General features: G+C 40.4%; 1 protein-coding gene across 2 annotated transcripts in view; it reads right to left on the reverse strand.

Moving 5' to 3' along the window:
- CFAP43 (cilia and flagella associated protein 43) overlaps positions 1-18,930 on the reverse strand; it is a 125,102-nt gene that overhangs the window by 16,339 nt on the left and 89,833 nt on the right. For both annotated transcript variants that reach the window (XM_042908543.1, XM_042908544.1), the window contains exons 22-29: positions 18,517-18,633; positions 17,381-17,608; positions 15,068-15,274; positions 13,198-13,287; positions 12,820-12,900; positions 11,596-11,721; positions 4,354-4,473; positions 1,491-1,598 (exon numbers count right to left, since the gene is read on the reverse strand). In XM_042908543.1, coding sequence (XP_042764477.1) covers positions 1,491-1,598; positions 4,354-4,473; positions 11,596-11,721; positions 12,820-12,900; positions 13,198-13,287; positions 15,068-15,274; positions 17,381-17,608; positions 18,517-18,633 — 1,077 coding nt within the window. The remainder of the gene's footprint in view (positions 1-1,490; positions 1,599-4,353; positions 4,474-11,595; positions 11,722-12,819; positions 12,901-13,197; positions 13,288-15,067; positions 15,275-17,380; positions 17,609-18,516; positions 18,634-18,930) is intronic.

Raw genomic sequence — 18,930 nt, forward strand, 5'->3', positions numbered from 1 at the left:
ATTGGAACTAAGTTTTTCAGGATAAACAAAAATATTGGGGATATTAAAAATAACAACAAATTTCCTAGTATAAGATAAATGTGTCAGTGGAATATCCATTACAGATAAGATTTGTAGAAGAAAGTAAATCAATTGGAGATTTTGAAAGAACAAACATCTAATCACCTGTTTCTAAGTATAGCCAGGCCTGCATGTGAGTGTGTTAAGTGACTAAAGGAAGTATGGATGATGGAATTGTACAGTCTTGGGATTCACATGGAGCTGGCTTCTGAGAGACTGAATGTATAAACAGACAATGGCCAGACTATATATACAAATAGGACTCTGACCCACAACCCCTGTAGCCACTAGCCAGGAAGCTAAACCATATCCTCAGCAGCGAGCAACCCCAAACTGCCAGGACTTGGTCAGTAACTTTCAGCTTTCCTAATTTTTGCCGCCATTTCCAGTTTAGGACCAAACAGACAAAGCCAAATATGCTCCCCAAATTAATCACACAGGTTGCCTGCCTTCTAATTACCTTGCCCCTGGCTTCCCCATGCCAACAACTTCTAATCAGGGTGCATCTGAAGCCCTCTCTTCTTTATTATAAAGCTTTCCCACCCCCTGCCTGCCTTTGAGTGTCTGTCAAACACAAGTGATGGTGGCTGAACCCTTACTATACCAAGCTCTGAATAAATAGTCTGCTTATTGTCATCTAGATGGTCTTAATTTATTTCCACAGTTCCAATTCCTGCTGTTTTACATTCTAATGGGTGACTTAGGCATGTTACCAACTCTTCTCAACTAGGAAAGAAATCCAGGACCCTGCAGGGTTGTTATGAGGATGGTTGCATTTAGAAGGTGCTTTACATAGGCTATTTAATAGACTGCTAGCAAAAACTAAGTTCATATGTCATATATGATACTCTAAATCATTCATACATAAATGTTCTTTATTAATACTACCAATAAAAGCTGACACCTTTTGAAAATCATTATGTGATAAGCATTTTGCATTCATTGTCTCTTTAATAAGACTTATCTATTCAACCCCTATTTATTAGGGTTTTTCAGAATATGACAGCTTTTCATTCTATAAGCTAACCTGTTACTCACATGCTTAGTAAAACGTAGGGTTCCAAATGATCCAGAGAAGACAATACTCCCAGAGAAGAGCTTGCAAATAGCTTAAAAGATTCTATGTCTTGTCCAAGGTCCCACAGCCAGTCAGTAGTTAGAAGCGAGTCCTTCCAACCATGAAGCTATATTGTCTCATTTTATAAATCATATATCATATCAAAGTTACACAGTTCTTTTGACTAAATGGTTACAGACACGGAATCACATAACTTCATGAACAGACTACAGCAGGTGCTTTCATCTGACCCTGGAGCAAAGTCCCTGGCAGGGAGCCAAGGAACACACACAGCTAAGAGGGATGTGCAAGAAGGGAAGGGCCTAGGTGTGTCAGCTCTGGTTATACTCAAGATATCAGATACTGTCCTTACTTTCTCCGCCTGCTTCTTTGTAAGGTAGTTGTTTAGGAATGCTTCTCTGGAGCTTATTTCTTCATCCAACAGCAAAGAAAAAACGAGGTTATTTATTTTCAGTTCCTCCTGTGGAAATATTTCAAAAGGTGGGGAAGATTATCACTACTTCTATTTGAGAAATGATTTTCTACTGAGGGCCACAGACTTGGCACTCATCAAGCAGATTCATGACATACAAATAAAAGAAATTCTTTTCAAGAAAAAGGGAATATAGACAGTTGCACTAACTACTCAGTTATTTTACCTTTTCCATCTTTTCATTGTAAGGTGAAATATATATACAGAAAAAATACACACAACAGCATATAGCTTGAGTTATAAAGGTAAAACACCCTTGCAATCACCACACAGTTCAAGAAATACAGCTTTCCCCTTCCATGTGTCCCCTTCACAGTCTCAACCCCAGTAATAACCACCTTCCTGACATTCATAATAATCACTCTCTTGTGTTTCTTTATGCTTTTATTACCCAAGTATGTCTCTAGGCACTAGAGCATAACTTGTCCATTTAAAAAATTGCCACCTGAAAAAAAATCTCTTATAATCCACAGATTCCTCTCCTCTCCTCTCCTCTCCTCTCCTCTCCTCTCCTCTCCTCTCCTCTCCTCTCCTCTCCTCTCCTCTCCTCACATTTACTTGTAGTTTTACCTAATCTGGGTTTTGCTAACTGCATACTTCCGGTGAGTTCATCAGTATCCTTCATCTCATGTACTGCCTGAAAACTGGCAGCTGATCAGAGGCCTGATCGGACCCATGTGTGATCCTTTTGGCAATACCGTAGGTGATACTATGTCCTTTGATCAGGAGACACATACTATTGTCTGCTTTTTTGTGATGTTAGTAAGTGTAGACACTGCATGCCCAGGCCCATTAATCCATGGAGAGTTGTAGGATGGTGATATTCTATTTCTGTAGTTCCTTTTTTTTTTCACTTTATTCATTAAAACTCCTTTGTAAATACACAGATGCTCCTCCTTCTCTGCAATGTAGTTACCTAGTGGTACAATTCATACAGGAAGGCAGAATCAATTCTCGACACTCTCTCTGTCAGTTTTCAAATAATGAATTGGTTGTTATCGTCTGAAGGTGAACGATAGGCATTTTTCTTTTTAAAATACCGCAAATTCACAAATTTAAACAACTTTGGTGGGTTTTAGGTAATTGCAATGATTATCATTGTTGAATCTTAAATTATTCCCTTTACGGGAGCTTTTAAAATTGGCTCCTGAGTCCTTTGGATATTATCTGGTAGTCTTTGATAGTTTCCTCATTATTTTGTATGAAAAGATGTTCTAAGCACATCTTTTTAAAATAATAGCTTTATTAGTATATATTTCATACAATTCACTCATTTCATATAAGTCACTTTTCACCCATGTTGTAGCACATGTTAGTACTTGTCATTGCCAAATAATATTCCATTATATGGATAAACCATATTTTATTTATCTATATGTAGTCATTGGACATTTGGATTGTTTCTACTTTCTGGCCATATGACTAACGCTGTTCTTATGCCTAGTTCTGGGGCATTCATTACCAATCTCCCCCGACCCAACTACCATATACACACTCCCTCCCTGTGGGGCCAGTGGTTATGTTATCTGTCTGTGGCCATGACTCCCCAGGAGCAGCCCCTCTCTCAAGGCTACAGCTCTTGCTGGTAGTGGTAGTAGCTCCCTTCCCTTGCCTCTTTAGATTTAGAAATGTTAGGGGCTTCCCACTGTTTCTGGTCTCTTGGCCATTCCTTGCTGTTTCCCTTAACCCTGCCCATACCTCAGTGAAGAGTCCCTGCATTAAACCCTCTTCAACGTAACTCTTTCAGTGTACCATTCCTATTGGGACCCCGAGGATAGAGACATCCTCCTAGAGGTTCCCTTACCTTCTTTCATCTTTTTTGGTTGACCTCTCTTGCCTTTAGAGACACATATAAATTTTCAAGATCTTGTGTTTCTCAAAATATCATTATTCTCCTCTTACACTCAAATGATAGTTTGGGCAGTATAGAATCCAATGCTAGGAATAATTTTCCCTTAGAATTGAAAGGCTTCACCCCTTGGTCTTCTTGTTTCTAGTTACTGCACACTTCATTTATATTCTTACTGTTGAATCAAATTAAGCCAGATTTTTCATTGGCTCTTTGGGGCAGATGGATTATTCATTCATTTAACACATAGTATGAGCCCAGCCCTTTGCTAGTTGCTGGAGATACAGGGGCGAACAAGACAGAGTTCATGGAACTTATAGTTTTGGGAGCATTAAAAAGTAATCTCATATAAATTAAAATTCAGTTGTGATAAGTAATAGAAAGTAAAAGGTCAGAGCATATACTAGGAAGCTCTAACCTAGTCTGAAGAACTGGCTTGTAAATTGGGACCTGAAGGATGAGTAGATACAGGTCAGGAGGCAGAGCCAGGAGGAATGGGCACACTGCTGTGCTCAAGGCACCAAAGGGAGTGTGGCCAGTGAAGACGGGAGGGGCAGAGGTGAGGCTGGAGCAGGAGCCAGGCCCACATGAGCAGGAAGGTTGTTGGTCTTTTTCCTAAGAACACAGAGAGGCCCTGGAGGCTCCTTAAAATAAAAGTCATGGGGCATCTGGGTGGCTCAGTTGGTTAAGTGTCTGACTTCGGCTCAAGTCATGACCTCATGGTTAGTGAGTTCGAGCCCTGTGTCTAGCTCTGCACTGACAGTTCAGAGCCTGCTTTGGATTCTTTGTCTCCCCTTCTCTCTCTGCCCCTCCCCTGCTCACACTCTCTCTCATTCTCAAAACATTAAATAAACATTAAAAGAAAAAGTCATGTAAGTAAAAGCTTTTATTTACCTGGTTGACAACCATCTCTGCCTTTACTCTCCTTTCAAAGAGTCTTTTCAAATGTTCATCAAAATTCTGTGTGCTTTCTTGAATGGAATTTTGAAGTTTCTTCATTTCTGCTTCTAATGACTGAAAGGAAATCAATAGCAAAGTTAATGTTTAGGAACATTAAATGCTGCAAGGAAGTGGTGTTCACATTTTGCTGCAAGGGTAGGGGAAGGACAGGCCTTCTGAAGTGCTCTGGGCCTTCCACTCTCTTCAACCAGAGATGTTCCATTTGGATCTGTTTAATATACTGTGAGTCTGAGATTTTTGCTTTAAAAAGATTATGCTGGAAAAAAAAAGACATAACTAATCATGGCTAATGATGCAGGCAGAATAAGGCCTAGTAAAACAAATTACAACAAATCTTTCTGGAAAATTCTTACTCTCTCTATATAAGACAAATTTCCAGGCACACAATCTGGCCCTAAAAAATCTTGATTTTTTTTTTTTAAAGCCATGATACATCTTCACGGAATTTTTTAGATTTTTTTTTTTTTTTTTTTTTTTTTTTTTTTTATTTATTTTTGGGACAGAGAGAGACAGAGCATGAACCGGGGAGGGGCAGAGAGAGAGGGAGACACAGAATCGGAAACAGGCTCCAGGCTCCGAGCCATCAGCCCAGAGCCTGACGCGGGGCTCGAACTCACGGACCGCGAGATCGTGACCTGGCTGAAGTCGGATGCTTAACCGACTGCGCCACCCAGGCGCCCCTAGATTTTAAGGAAATAAGGAGTGAGTGTACAGATAAAGAGGTAGAGGCAGAGATAGACTTAGATCTAAGCAAGAGCAGGTGAGTAGGAAACTATAAATTTATATATATTTTTTTTCATGGAAAATATCACATTGGTGAATTTTTTTACTTTTTAAAATATAATTCATTGTAAAGCTAGCTAACATACAGTGTATCCACTGTTTTGGGAGTAGTTCCCTGTGATTCATCGCTTATATACAACACCCAGTGCTCATCCCAGCAAGTGCCCTCCTCAATATTTTTAAAGTTTATTTATTTATTTTGAGAGAGAGAGAGAGAGAGAGAGAGAGAGAGAGAGAGAGACCATGTGCAAGAGGGACCGAACAGAGGAGGGGCAGAGAGAGAGGGGGAGAGAGAAAATCCCAAGCAGACTCCATGCTGTCACCACAGAGCGTGACGCAGGGCTCAAGTCTCACGAACCGTGAGATCATGATATGAGCCAAAATCAAGAGTCGGACGCTTAACTGACTGTCAGGCGCTCCTAAACTTATATTTTTAAAGAAAACAATACCTGTAGTTCAATCCTAGACATACCATTACAAATAATTTTTATCTTTAAAAGTTTTTGTAACTTAAAATTTTTGATATGACTTTAAATTTACAGAAAAGTTGTAAGAATAGTACAAAGAATCCCCACATACTTTTTACCAAATTAATCAAATGCTAATATTCCAACGCATTTGTTTTATCACTTGCTCAATCCCTTCTCTCTCTCTCTCTCTCTCTCTCTCTCTCTCTCTCTCTCTCTTTCTATCTTTTTCTCAACCATTTGAGAATAAGCTACAGACGCTCAAATACAGCTGAGTCATTTTGTAGACTGTCACTCAGTTTAGGTCTGTCTGATGTTTTGTCATGCATAGACCAGGTTATACATTTCTAGCAGGAACACTACATAAATCATGTTGTATCCTTCTCAGGGCACCACATGAGGAGACATGATGTTGGTTTTTTTCATTACTGGTGATGTTAACTGGTCAAGCATTGTCTGCCAGTGTCTCTATCATACAGTTGCTATTTTTCCATTTGTAATCAATTTGTGGGAAGATACTTAGGAACCATGTAAAAATCTTGTTCCTCATCAAACTTTTATCCACCAGTTTTAGCATCCACTGATAATTCTTCCTTGAATAAATCATTACTATGGTGGTAACAATACATTATTTTAAGTTTACCTTAAAAAGCTAAGTTCTATCTATGCTGGTTTAATGAAGTGAGAGACAAATTCTGGGAAGGTGATGGAGAGAGTTTAGCTAGATGTATAGAGGCCCTTGACACAAGGAGAAACACCACCCAAATTAAGCTAATGAAGCAATGAGGAAATATTAAAATAAAACAAATACAGAAAAAGCACACTTCAGGGCCAGTTTATTTATCATAATTTATGACACTATTTCATAGGAATGGAAACATCCCACCGGCTATGGGCCCAGTAGCTGTGTATCCAGGCCCTGTGTCCCTGGACAATGGTAGCACCATCACATGGCCAACGATCCCAGCCCACCCCTCTCTCCGGACAGAAAGGAACTTTTTCTAATGTCAGAACAGCCTTTTGCTCTGTGTTTCAAACACCCCACATTCTTTTCACTGCAGGCTCTTCTCATGTGCTTTTCCATCTGCCTGATCTCCATTCCCTGCTCTTCAACCTGTCATTTTTTCTCATTCTTCTAACGTGAGCACCAAAGTCACTTTCTCAAGTAAGCCTACCTTGGGTCCCGTCTTAGGCACTATCTTGAGCCTGAGAAGCAAAGCCTGGAACGGGATTCCAGTGTATGTGATTTTGGGAGGGAGTGCTTTTTCAGAGACATCTGTAAAGGGGGGGAAGGGAAGCAGCCAAGGAAGGGGCAGAGGCTGAGCAACGATGTGCCCTTAGGTAGCCCAGCCTTTGCCTGATTCCCAGGGGATAAGGGTAATAGAGAGGCTCCACTGAGCTGTCCCAGTTTGGGTCAAGGGGGCTGGACTTTTGCATCCCCATGTCATCAGTCAGTCACAGGCTGTTCTGGATAACCTTGTGTGGTACAACAAGGATGCCCCCTTGATGAGCCAAGGGCAAGGTGCCAGAGGTCTCAGGTCTGAGTCTTTATCTGTAGCATGCATAGCGGTAAGGGGATGGGCACGCCAGCCTGTAAAGGGGGCCTGGTGAACAGCAGTGGCTCCAATCTCAGTCAGTGCCTCTGTGTTTACTGTCACAGATGGCACCTGGCCTTGTCCGTGCTGATTTATTGCATTGTACTTGAATGACTATTTTGTGAATGTCCAGTTAATATGTAACTCCCTACCCCCCAAGACAGTGAGCACTGTGAGGGGGCAAGGGCTGTGTCTGTCTAGTCAGCAAGCGTCCTCCAGGATCTGGCACAGCCCCCAGCCCACAGTGGGAATCAAAGGAGTATTTGTTAAAGAATTGGGTGTCACTTTTCCTCAAACATCCCTGGGAAAATCTAATTGTAACTAAAAATGTCTGCATCAGGTGCTGAGAAATGAGAAGCAGGAAGATGGGAGATGGGATACTAAAGAGGAGGGTATGGATGAACACTGCAGAACCCATGAGAACAAGAATTTCTCCCAGCCCTGGACAAACACATGGCTTGCCATTTAAGAAAGTATTGTTGTAGTTGGCCAGACTACAGGCTCTTGAGGATGAAGGTGGTAAATCCCCAGGCCCTTGGTCTGTGCCTGGTACATAATAAGTGTCAATAAATTTATCGACTCATTCAAGAAATATTTATTGAGTGCCAATGGATCAAGCATAGTTCTCAAAACTTGAAATATAGTAAACAGCAAAACAAACCAGTTCTCTTCCCTCACATTACATTCTAGTGGAGGAGGCAGGTAATATATACACGAGTGCAGGGGAAGCAGGCCAGGTGGGGACGAGCACTCTGGAGAACACCAGAGCAGGGTGTGGGGGACAGAGTGGGACTAGTGAGGAGAGAGTTTGCCATGTTATTTAGGGAGATGAGCTGACGACCGAGTAGAGATCCAAAAGAGGTGAGACAGCGTGTGGCCAAATGGGACGAGAACACCCCAGGCAATGGCCACAGCATGTCAAGTGTCCATGGCAAGAATGAGCTGTGAGTGTGGGAGTCAAGAGTTCACTGGGGATCCATGGAGGTCCTCGAAGCCAGTGCAGTAGACACACTTAAGGATGGGGAAAGTGGTGGGAGAGAATGGGAAGGGTACAGATCAGGGGAGGGGAAGAGCAGGGAAACGGATGCCATAAATCAGGTAAGAAATGACACTATTTGGATTAGGGTGGCAGCTGTCAAGGTGCCCAAAGAGGAGCCCCTGGCAAATCATAAAGAAGGGACTTGAGGTGCAATGTCAGGCAGTGCTGCTTCTGGGGAGAATGAGGCAGAGTGCAAGACGGAGGTGCCTCCAGGAGACTTGGGGTAAAGGGAAAGAAGGAAGGAAGAAGTGAACATTAAGGGTTCTGCAGAAACAAAGAAAATCATGAAATCAGAAGACACACTGGCCTCTTCCCCCTGAAATAAGAATAGTCCTACACGAAGAACTTTATATCAAATTGATAATGTCGTCCACACAGAAGGGAAAAAGAAGATTCATCCAAACAAATTCTGAACATAATATGCAGGTGGCCCACCCTCAGTGGATATATCCTAAGAACAAAAGGAGGTGCAAGGAAATCTTAAAACCTACCAAGTAGTTTTGCTTTTCGTAGAGGCATTTTAGGCATATTGTAGGACTGAGCAAATGAATAAATACATTTACAGTTGGGGAACTAGAGTTTGCGCCGAGAAAGGAGATTTAAATACTATGTTGGAATTGGAGGTAATAGTATGAAGCTTTCATATCATTTTATGTATAGTATGATGTTTTGATACCATATATATATAATTCAGGAGAAAAATATAAAACACAAATGTGGCAATATTAAAAACTGGAGGGTATAGGTATATGGTATATAGACAGTACTACTCATGTAACATTTCTGTACATTTGAATAATTCTAAAATAAAAATTGGCAAATTTAATCTGGTGTTAGGAAAATTGGTGGAGGTATAAAATGAAATAAGATTTGCCATGAATTGATAATTGTTGAAGCTGGATGGGGGGGGGTCATTCTACTATTCTCTCTACTCTTTTATATATTTGATATTTTCCAGAATACAAAGGCTTTTCGAAAAGATCGGGAGAAACTGGAGACAATGAACACAGATTTTTCTAGGTTTTTTTTTTTGAGGAGACGCTGGGCAGTGGATTGAAAGGAAAGTGGGGTCCAGAGAGTTATTTTTTCCTTTTAGCTTATTTTGAAGTACATTCAGACTAACTCAAAAGTCACAAGGATCATAGAAAGAATTCCAGAATCCTCTTCAAAGGAGTTTTTTTTTTCTTTTTCTCTTCTAAAAGATGAGAGATGTATCCAATGTATAATATTACAACATGTGTCTATGCTGAAGGGAAAAATTGATGCAGGAAAAAGGGGAAAACTGCAGGAGTAACAATGTTGAATCGTAAGGTGGTGGGGGTTTGGGTGCACAAGTGAAGGACCAGCTCGGGCAGATGCAAGGCCATTTCATCCCTAAGAGACAGAAAGGCAGGAAGAGTCTATGGATTCTAGCGTGGGCAGAAGATAGATGTGGAGGTGGAAGAGTAAGGGAAATCTCTTCTAGTTGCTTCTCTCCTCCCAGTGAAATAGAAAATAGGGTAAGAGTGCGTTGAAGAGGTCAGGTGTTGGAAGTCTGAAGACAGGGGAGAACATGTGACACAGTCCTCTAGGATCTTGCTACTTAAAGCACAGTCCTCCGACCAGCAGCAGCTGTACCACCAGGTCGCTTGTTAGAAATCTCAGGATCCTACAGATGTGTGGTTTCGAAGGGGTACATGCACCCCAATGTTTATAGCAGCGCTATCGATAGTAGCCAAAGTATGGAAAGAGCCCAAATGTCCATCCATGGATGAATGGATACAGAAGATGTGGTACATACATATACAATGGAGTACTACTCAGCAATCAAAAAGAATGAAATCTTGCCATTTGCAACTACGTGAATGGAACTAGAGGGTATTATGCTAAGAGAAATGAGTCCGAGAAAGACAAATATCATATGACTTCACTCATACGAGGACTTTAAGATACAAAACAGATGAACATAAGGGAAGGGAAGCAAAAATAATATAAAAACAGGAAGGGGGACAAAACATAAAAGACTCTTAAATATAGAGAACAAAAAGAGGGTTGCTGGAGGGGTTGGGGAGGGGGGATGGACTAAATGGGTAAGAGGCTCAAGGAATCTACTCCTGAAACCATTGTTGCTCCATGTACTAACTTGGATATAAATTATAAAAAATAAATTATAGAAAGAAAAAAAAGAAATCTCAGGATGCTTCCATTTCCTCAGAATGACAGAACTGAATCTGCGTTTTTGACAACATCCCCCAGGTGATGTGGACTAAGCTAGGGGAAAAAGAGAACAGTGTCGCTGAACAGCTCTAAGGACCCAATAATGATTAAGGTCATTAGAGGGAAACGAGTCAGCTGGTGTAGGCACAGAGAAGGCCAAGTACTGGCTTTAGTCAAGGCTGGCTTTTACCCATTGAGTGTGACCAAGGAACAAGGAAGTGGGGACACAGGCAGCAGACTAATTTCACAATACGAGACCATGCAATAAATGCCACCACCTTAGGCATCTAGAGTCCCCAATGCCTTCACATTTTTACTGCATTCAAGACTGCTCATTTTGGCTTTTTGGTAAGTCCTACCTTGGGATGAAATGTTAGGGCACTGTTAGAGGACTGCCATGAATAAAAGCGGGAACAGGTTAACAATAGGTTTAAAGAAGTTGCTCATGAGATACAGCCACTATAAAGCTGACAAACTGTCCTGCCTGAAATGATGGCATGGTTTTACTTTCTTCACAGAGGAATAAATTTTTTTTATTTGGTTGTATACCATCAGCTTTTATATCCCTATTATAATTGTAAGCAATTTTAATGTTGGAATGTTTCTTGGTGATGCAAAGAGATAAAAATAGAACTGCACTGCAGGTATCTCAAATTACAACTGTAAACTACGTGCTGTGTTGATTATGTCATTCTTTTGTCAAGTCCTTTCCTTGAGATTGAGAGCAAATCAAGCAAGAGTATTACTAAACTGAAACAGATGTAGAAGATAGAGAGCAGTACCTACAATATACTATAATACATGTTCACTAAACATTTTAAGAATTAATGGAGGACCAAATGAATTGTAACTATGTGGGAAATATTGAAATCAATAAGAACTTAAAAAAAACACAATCATTGCAATATGTTCTTTCTGTTTGAAATTGTGTTAACTCTAAGTTTATCTCTACCCACTTCCCCTAAGTCTCTTGAGAATTTAAGCTGAAACACTATCCTGGAGCTACTCAAGATACTGAGGGAATAAAGAACACTCAATTTTAAAACATACTGAAATGAAACTTGGGTGGGGTACATTAATTCCTTGCTCTTCTGACCTTTCTATATTTCTCTCTTTCTTCATTTAACTCTTTAACTTTCTTCTCATATTCTTTAAATTGTTTCCTCTCTTCTTCAGACCATACAGCATCAGGTTTTGCCATGAAAGCAGGTTGAGGAATCACCTGAAGATATAAAGGAAAGCATATACTGTGCCTCAAACATAAATATAGCAGTACAGTGAAGGTTCAGGGTTATCATTACAGTTTAATTTTTTTTTAATGTTTATTCATTTTTGAAAGACAGAGACAGAGGACAAGCAGGGGTGGGGCGGAGAGAGAGGGGGACACAGAATCTGAAGCAGACTCCAGGCTCTGAGTTGTCAGCACAGAGCCTGACATGGGGCTCGAACTCACCAACCACGAGATCATGACCTGAGCCGAAGTCAGATGCTCAACCGACTGAGCCACCCAGGTGCCCCATCATTATGGCTTAAATAAAGAGCCCTGGGATGCCTGGGTGGCTCTGTTGGTTGAACATCTGATGCTTGATATTTAGCTCTGGTCATGATCCCAGGGTCGTGGGATTGAGCCCCACATTGGGATCTGTGTTGAACATGGAGCCTGCTTGGTATTCTCTCTCTCTCTCTCTCTCTCTCTCTCTCTCTGCCCCTCCCCTGCTTGAGTGCACGCATGCATGCATGCTCTCTCTCTCTAAAATTAAATTAAATTAAATTAAATTAAATTAAATTAAATTAAGCCCCAACGACTTTTAAAGAGATACAGTTCTTCACATTGGCAAGATGATGGCCTGACACTTTAATGAAAGGATATGAAAAAATGTTACAACTATTTTTCTGTGACATAAGCGAGAGTGGGCAATTTGGGATGTACACCGATTCTTAAGTGACAGGTTCAGAGGTACATGTTGATATCTTCATAGCTAGAACTGGATCTGAGCTCCAGGGACACCTATGGCAGGTATCAAATGGAATGTTTCTTGGTATATCCAGAGAATTATGGGTGCAGCGTTAACCCTGCTTTCTATAGAGATAAGAACCACTATGGTTGCCTGTTTTTGTTCTTTTGTTTGCTTTATGTCAATGAGAAGGCAAGCCTGGGGTTTCAAATTTCTTATTTGCCTGATGTGGTTTGTTTATGAGGTACTGTATATTTGTAGCTGTAGAATTTCTACGACTCAGGTTATTATAGACAAGAATGATCAGATTTAAGTAGCTCTCTCTACCCCATTCCACCTTCCATAAGAATGTCCAGAAATCTCACCATTCTCAAAATATCTTCCTTCTTGACTTCCAGAACTCCTCCCATCATGTCCATCAGGGCTCGGTGCCTTGTGTCAGGACCCTGGAAAAGAGCCAGGGTCAGGGAGGGCAGCTGAGACAAAGATCTGTCCCTCTGGTGGCACCAGAGGCGGCCTCCCACCCAGTGTTAGAATGACTGCATTTAGAACTGGGGAGGGTGGCAAAGTGGCATGGAGGGAAGAGGAGAAGGAGGCCACGGAGATTCCAGTGACGTCTGACCATGTCAATTGCCTTGATATGTTTCTACAGTGGAGTACAAGTACGAGACTACTGAACCAAATTGGAACAAGAATCCCTAAAGGAAAGGGGGTCTTAGATATGTCTGAGCCAAACTGCCTACCCGTGTCAGAAGCCATTGCTCCATTTTACTGGTCACAGTAAATTGCGTTTTGTTTTTTTGCCATGGATTAACAAATCTGTGAGCTGTAATCTGAAAGAGAAAATGTAGTTTCCTGCTGTTATTCTTACAAAATTCAAAACAAACCTTCCTTCCACACATCAGGGAAGAGGTTAGAAGGTACCAAGAAGATAAAGGAACCATCCAGATTTCACAACCCATTTCCTATCTTGGAACACAGATGAGATCTAGAATGAGAGGCTTGGGAGAATTGATTGCTCCTTCTCTATTAGCTCTCAAAGCTGTTCTCTGCCACTAAAGAGATTATAACAGGGATCTGATTTAGAGGAGGGGGCAGGAGGAGGGTTCAGAGAAGTGTCCTCTAAGCCAAACCCTGTAGGATGGGGTTCCTGAGAGACCAACAGCTTGGAGTATTCAAGGAGTCATGGGAATGCAAGTGTGGCTGGCCCAAAGCAAGATGGTGAGAACAGCTGAAGAGGAAGGGGCTGGGGTGGGCAGACAGGAAGAGGCATGTTTCCTGAAGTGAAATGAGCAGCCACTGCGGGGTTTGAAGCAGGGGAAGGACATAAGTTTGGCTTGTAACAAGCTCACTCTCCTCACATAGAAGGGATTAAAGAAGAGGTTAATTATCCACATACAAAGACTGCCCATAGCAAGACCTTGGTGAGAGCGGCAGAGTAAAGTCCTTGCTATCACCATGCTCCAGGGTTTTTGATTACACGGTGAGGGTCTGGTTCTGGAAGAAATGATATCCTTAAACAAGTACAGTGGACCTCAGAGGTAAGGATGTGTTCTGAAGGATAATAATTTGGGTTCAGACTGCAACTCTGTCATTTACTAGCTCTGTAACTGTGGTCAAACTACTTAAACTCTCTGTGCCTCACTTTCCTCACCTGTAAAAAGGAGGTAATATTAGTATCTACCATATAAGGTCTTATAATGAAAAATTAGTCTCAATCTATTTAGGGCACTTAGAATGGTATCTGGCTTTTAACAGGGGCTGTATAATGTTTGGTATTATTTCTAAGCAACACTATTACCTTTTTGTCCCAAAGTAATCAAGCTGTTTTCATATGGGCAAGGATTTTTTTTTTTTTTTTTGGTATTTTCTAGCATTTCTTACTTTTTAGAAATAAAATATGGTTATATTTTAATTGTTTTCTTTAAGCATTTACTTGTAACCACCTGAGGCCAAACACCTTTTAAGAAGGCTGCCCAACCTTTTGGGATGAGCACTGGGTGTTGTATGGAAACCAATTTGACAATAAATTTCATATATTGAAAAAAAAAAAAAAAAAAAAAAAGAAGGCTGCCCAGTGAGCCCCGTTCCTCTGGTCAGTGCCTTAATGACCCAGATAATTCCTGGAGCTTCATCAGCCTTTCTCCCACAGCGTGACCCAACCTTCTTTGGTACAGGTACCAGACCTACGCTGGGTTAGGGACCTCTTCCTAGGCAAATGTGGAATCAGGACTAAGAGATTCTAGTTGGGATCAGTTGTTTGCTTAAGTGGGGAGAAATAAAGTAGAAGCTGCTGGAGGAAGGTGAAATGCAGAGAGAAGTGAGCTAAGAGATAAAGAAAGGGTACTTCTTGACTCCCCTCAAAGTTCCAGTCTTTGGCCCCTGCTTCCTTCTAGGCTGGGTGTCCAAATCTTCCCTAGATTCCATAGGATTCACAAAAGAAATTCTCATTATTGCTGAGGCAATGTCAACTGTTTTTTTTTTTTTTTTCTTGTGACCAAGACTGCTACCTAATATAGTCACTTCCAGTAGTGTGCACAAGAAAATGAGTAACTAAGAACATGGGGGAATGTTGTAAGAAAGAAGGGAAGGGATGACACAGGTAGTCAGTACCTCTTTGTTTTCCACAACAAGGGTTCTCTCTGGCTTCTCACAATCATCAAATTCTGGTTGCCAGACCACTTCTTCTAAGTCCAGATCTAAAATAATTTCTTGAATTCTTACATTTCTTTCCTTCACACGTGCAATTTCAAACTCTTTTTGTTTATATGCAGCATCAAACTCATTGTTGAAAATAGTTTTCACCTTGTAAATGACATCCTGAAATAGCAATATGATACTGTGAACACATCACATTATATGGTAACATGATCTCATGTTTTTACCTTCCTGCCAAATCAATTTACAAACTCTCAGCAAGTTAATCATTCTTTTAAATTGTTTTTATTTATTAAAATTTTTAATGTTTTATTTATTTTTAACTTTTTTTTAAAATATGAAATTTATTGTCAAATTGGTTTCCATACAACTCCCAGTGCTCATCCCAACAGGTGCCCTCCTCAATGCCCATCACCTCCCTCCTACCCCCCATCAACCCTCAGTTTATTCTCAGCTTTTAAGAGTCTCTTATGGTTTGGCTCCCTCCCTCTCTAGCTTTTTTTTTCCTTCCCCTCCCCCCATGGTCTTCTGTTAAGTTTCTCAGGATCCACATAAGAGTGAAAACATATGGTATCTGTCTTTCTCTGTTTTATTTATTTTTGAGAGAGACAGAGACAGAGACAGAATTCCAGCAGGGGAGGAGCAAAGAGAGAGAGGGAGACACAGAATCTGAAGCAGGCTCCAGGCTCCGAGCTGTCAGCACAGAGCCCAACTTGGGGCTCAAACCCATGAACCATGAGACCATGACCTGAGCCAAAATTGGATGCTCAACCAACTGAGCTACCCAGGTGCCCCAGTAAGTTAATCGTTTTAAAAGATGGTTTATATTAAGTCATTTCTTGGTTCAATAACCCACAGTGGCAGCGGTAGGATTAAGGCAGTGATATAACTGTTATACCACACTCTACTTCCTGAAATGTTAGCCGTAACTCAATGTGCAGGTATGCTGATAAATGCTCAAGTAGGCAATGGGTACTAGGAGACTCTGGGCTATTCTCTCAACTTTTGTGTATGTTCCAAAAAAATCCATCCTAAAATGTTTAAAAAGCAATATGTGATATTTATATTGGGAAATGTCTCTTCTTTGAGACCTGGTTTGGGGGACATGTGGTAAGGAAAGGATGGCCTATAGAGATTGTCTAAAGAATTTCCCAGAAAAGCACAACTGCACACAATATTCTTTCTCTGTATGGTCAGGTCATTCTAAGGCAGGAAGGGGAGCTAAGCTGGCTAGCTGGACCTTGGCAGTGGGTCCAACTGGATCACCCCCACCTCTGCTGGTGAGTAGAATGATGGTCAACTCAAAGTATCCTTTATTTTACCATCAGAGTTCAATCTGTATATCTATCCTACTGAAGATGAAACCATCAAAGCAGGTAGAAAAATGATCTTAACAGTTAAAACCAGAATTTCTCTTCGGCTGAAATTAACCTTCTTGTAGGAAAATGCCTTAACAAAACAGCAGAAAGGTGAGACACTGAGGGCACAGGTCAGCAGAAGCTGAGCAACAAAAGACATAATGAAACAATTTTGGATATAAATGCACAGGAATTTCAGGGTTGGAGGAAGAGAAGAAAAAAAAATAGGAAGAGAGAGCAGAGTATCATGGTAGGAGGCTGGAACTCAAATTGTAGATATGGCTGGAGAACTTTTAGGAATATGAATGGCCATTATTAAATTTCAAACTATCCACATTAGTGCAATCTCAGTCATCAAATTTTCAAAACCCTTTGGTTGGCATATACAGATGTGTTCTGAGACTGACTGGTTTGGTAGGAAGTAAGGAGTAGAAGCTTAGAGCTTGTGGGATGCTGTATTTTATCCCTGAGTTCCAGAAGAGAAGTTACGGAAATCTTAGGGAAGAAATTGTGTTTCCCCAGGTTAAGAGAATATATAGATAAGCAATCACATCTTGATCTTACAAGGAGGTTCTAAAGGACATCTGAGTTACCTAGAAGATGGCATTCAAGGACCTATTTTACCTTTGAGATTACTGAAGTTCTAAGTAGAACAATGATTTGCTTGTGGTATCAGCCAGTGTGGAGTGTTCCTCAGAAAACCTGTTATCAGAGATCCCAGTCCAAATAGATGAAAGCAACACTTGTATACAAGTTCTGTCTGAAGACCATGGACACACGAGCCATCTGGATATTTCTCTATGTACTTTAAAGACATCATCTGATTGGCATTAGATTTCAATTTGAGCCTTTGCAAGACACCTCATGGGGAATTTTAGAGATTTTGGAGGATAAGGAAAAATTCACCTACTTTTAGTAATATAATTTGGTTGATTTTCTCCTCTCTGGAATGAAGTTCCAATTGGCCTGACAACAGAGAGGCATGTACCCCAAAATCAGTACTCAGACTGCCAAGCAGATAATTGGGCAAGTTGCTAGTTTTTACTGCCACATCTTCTTCCTCTTCTTCATCCTCCTCTTCACGATGCTTTTTAACCAAGGTAATTGCAGACTGAACCTCTACAATTTCCTTCCGTAGCTAAATATAGAAAAAGATGACACAGAAGTTATGCAATAACAAGAATTCTCAAAAGGGCAATTTTGTGACAACTTAATTTTTTTCAGTCATCTTAGATGTCAAATTGTCTTGCCAACAACTGAATTCAAAGTGTTGGGTAGATCCTGAAACTGATGCAGAAGAGGGTTAAGCCTTGGAAACTCATAAACTGTGGATAAGTCGAAAGAGTGAACACTGTCCTTGACAGTACGTAATATTTACATTTCTGACCGGATTACAGCTGTTTGTAAATACCTTGAGTCTTTCCTGACACCTAAACATTAAAAAATATACCTTTTCTTCATGTTTACAAAGGAACTTATTCCCATAGGACTGGGGAGTGTAGGTTAAGAAGAATTAAGTATGCCTTAATTTTATATTTCAGAAAAAGAATGGATGCAAGGTTCTGGGCCCCATTACACTGACAGGGACATGTGTTTTTAGTGGTCTGATAGAGATTGCTGCTTGAAAACAAAGAAACAAAAATCTGGGATTGTTCTAGGAAAACTGCAATTCCACCAAAGTAGATACTATGCATCTTTGGACAATTACTTAAAAACATAATCCCATATGATAAGAGATGATAAAAAGAGCAGGGTAGATGAAGACAAGTTCTAACCAGAACAAGAACAAAACCCCAAATCTCATTGTTTAAAAGTATATCCTCCTATTTGAGAGCTAGCCAGTATTATATAGGATTATAGACTTCTTGACTTATTGTGTGGATTTAGCTCCTATATTTATTAAAATATATTCTACAAATTAACAGGGAATGAAAATATAAACAAGATCTAAACTTATCTTAAATTGTATCTTAACTCAGATCCATATGGAGACCCTAAAATAAAACACATTGCTTATATAAATACACTATATATTTAAAATTGTACTTTAAGACACTCTGCTTCAATCTTCTTTTGCTGCAAAACTCTCTTTAATTCTTTCAACTCTTCATCCGTGCGTTCTTTCATTGGGAAGTTCTCAACCACGTAAGGCATGTGAAAGCACTTGAAAAAAAAAGGCAGGATAAATAAATTTATTTGTATTATAATTGTATACACACAACTGGAGTGAGAGATGTTATCCCTGATTAAAATTAATTCATAGGTTATCATTCATGAGTGAAATTGACAGTGGAAACTTTCTTTAAAATAAGACAACACAGGGTGCCTGAGTGGCTTAGTCAGTTAAGTGGCCAACTCTTGATCTCAGGGTTCCTAAGATCCAGCTCCACATGGGGCTCTGTGCTGACAGCTCAGAGCCTGCTTCAGATTCTGTTTCTCCCTCTTGCTCTGTTCCTCCCC

Source organism: Panthera leo, chromosome D2, assembly GCF_018350215.1.
Source record: "Panthera leo isolate Ple1 chromosome D2, P.leo_Ple1_pat1.1, whole genome shotgun sequence".
Taxonomy (NCBI): domain Eukaryota; kingdom Metazoa; phylum Chordata; class Mammalia; order Carnivora; family Felidae; genus Panthera; species Panthera leo.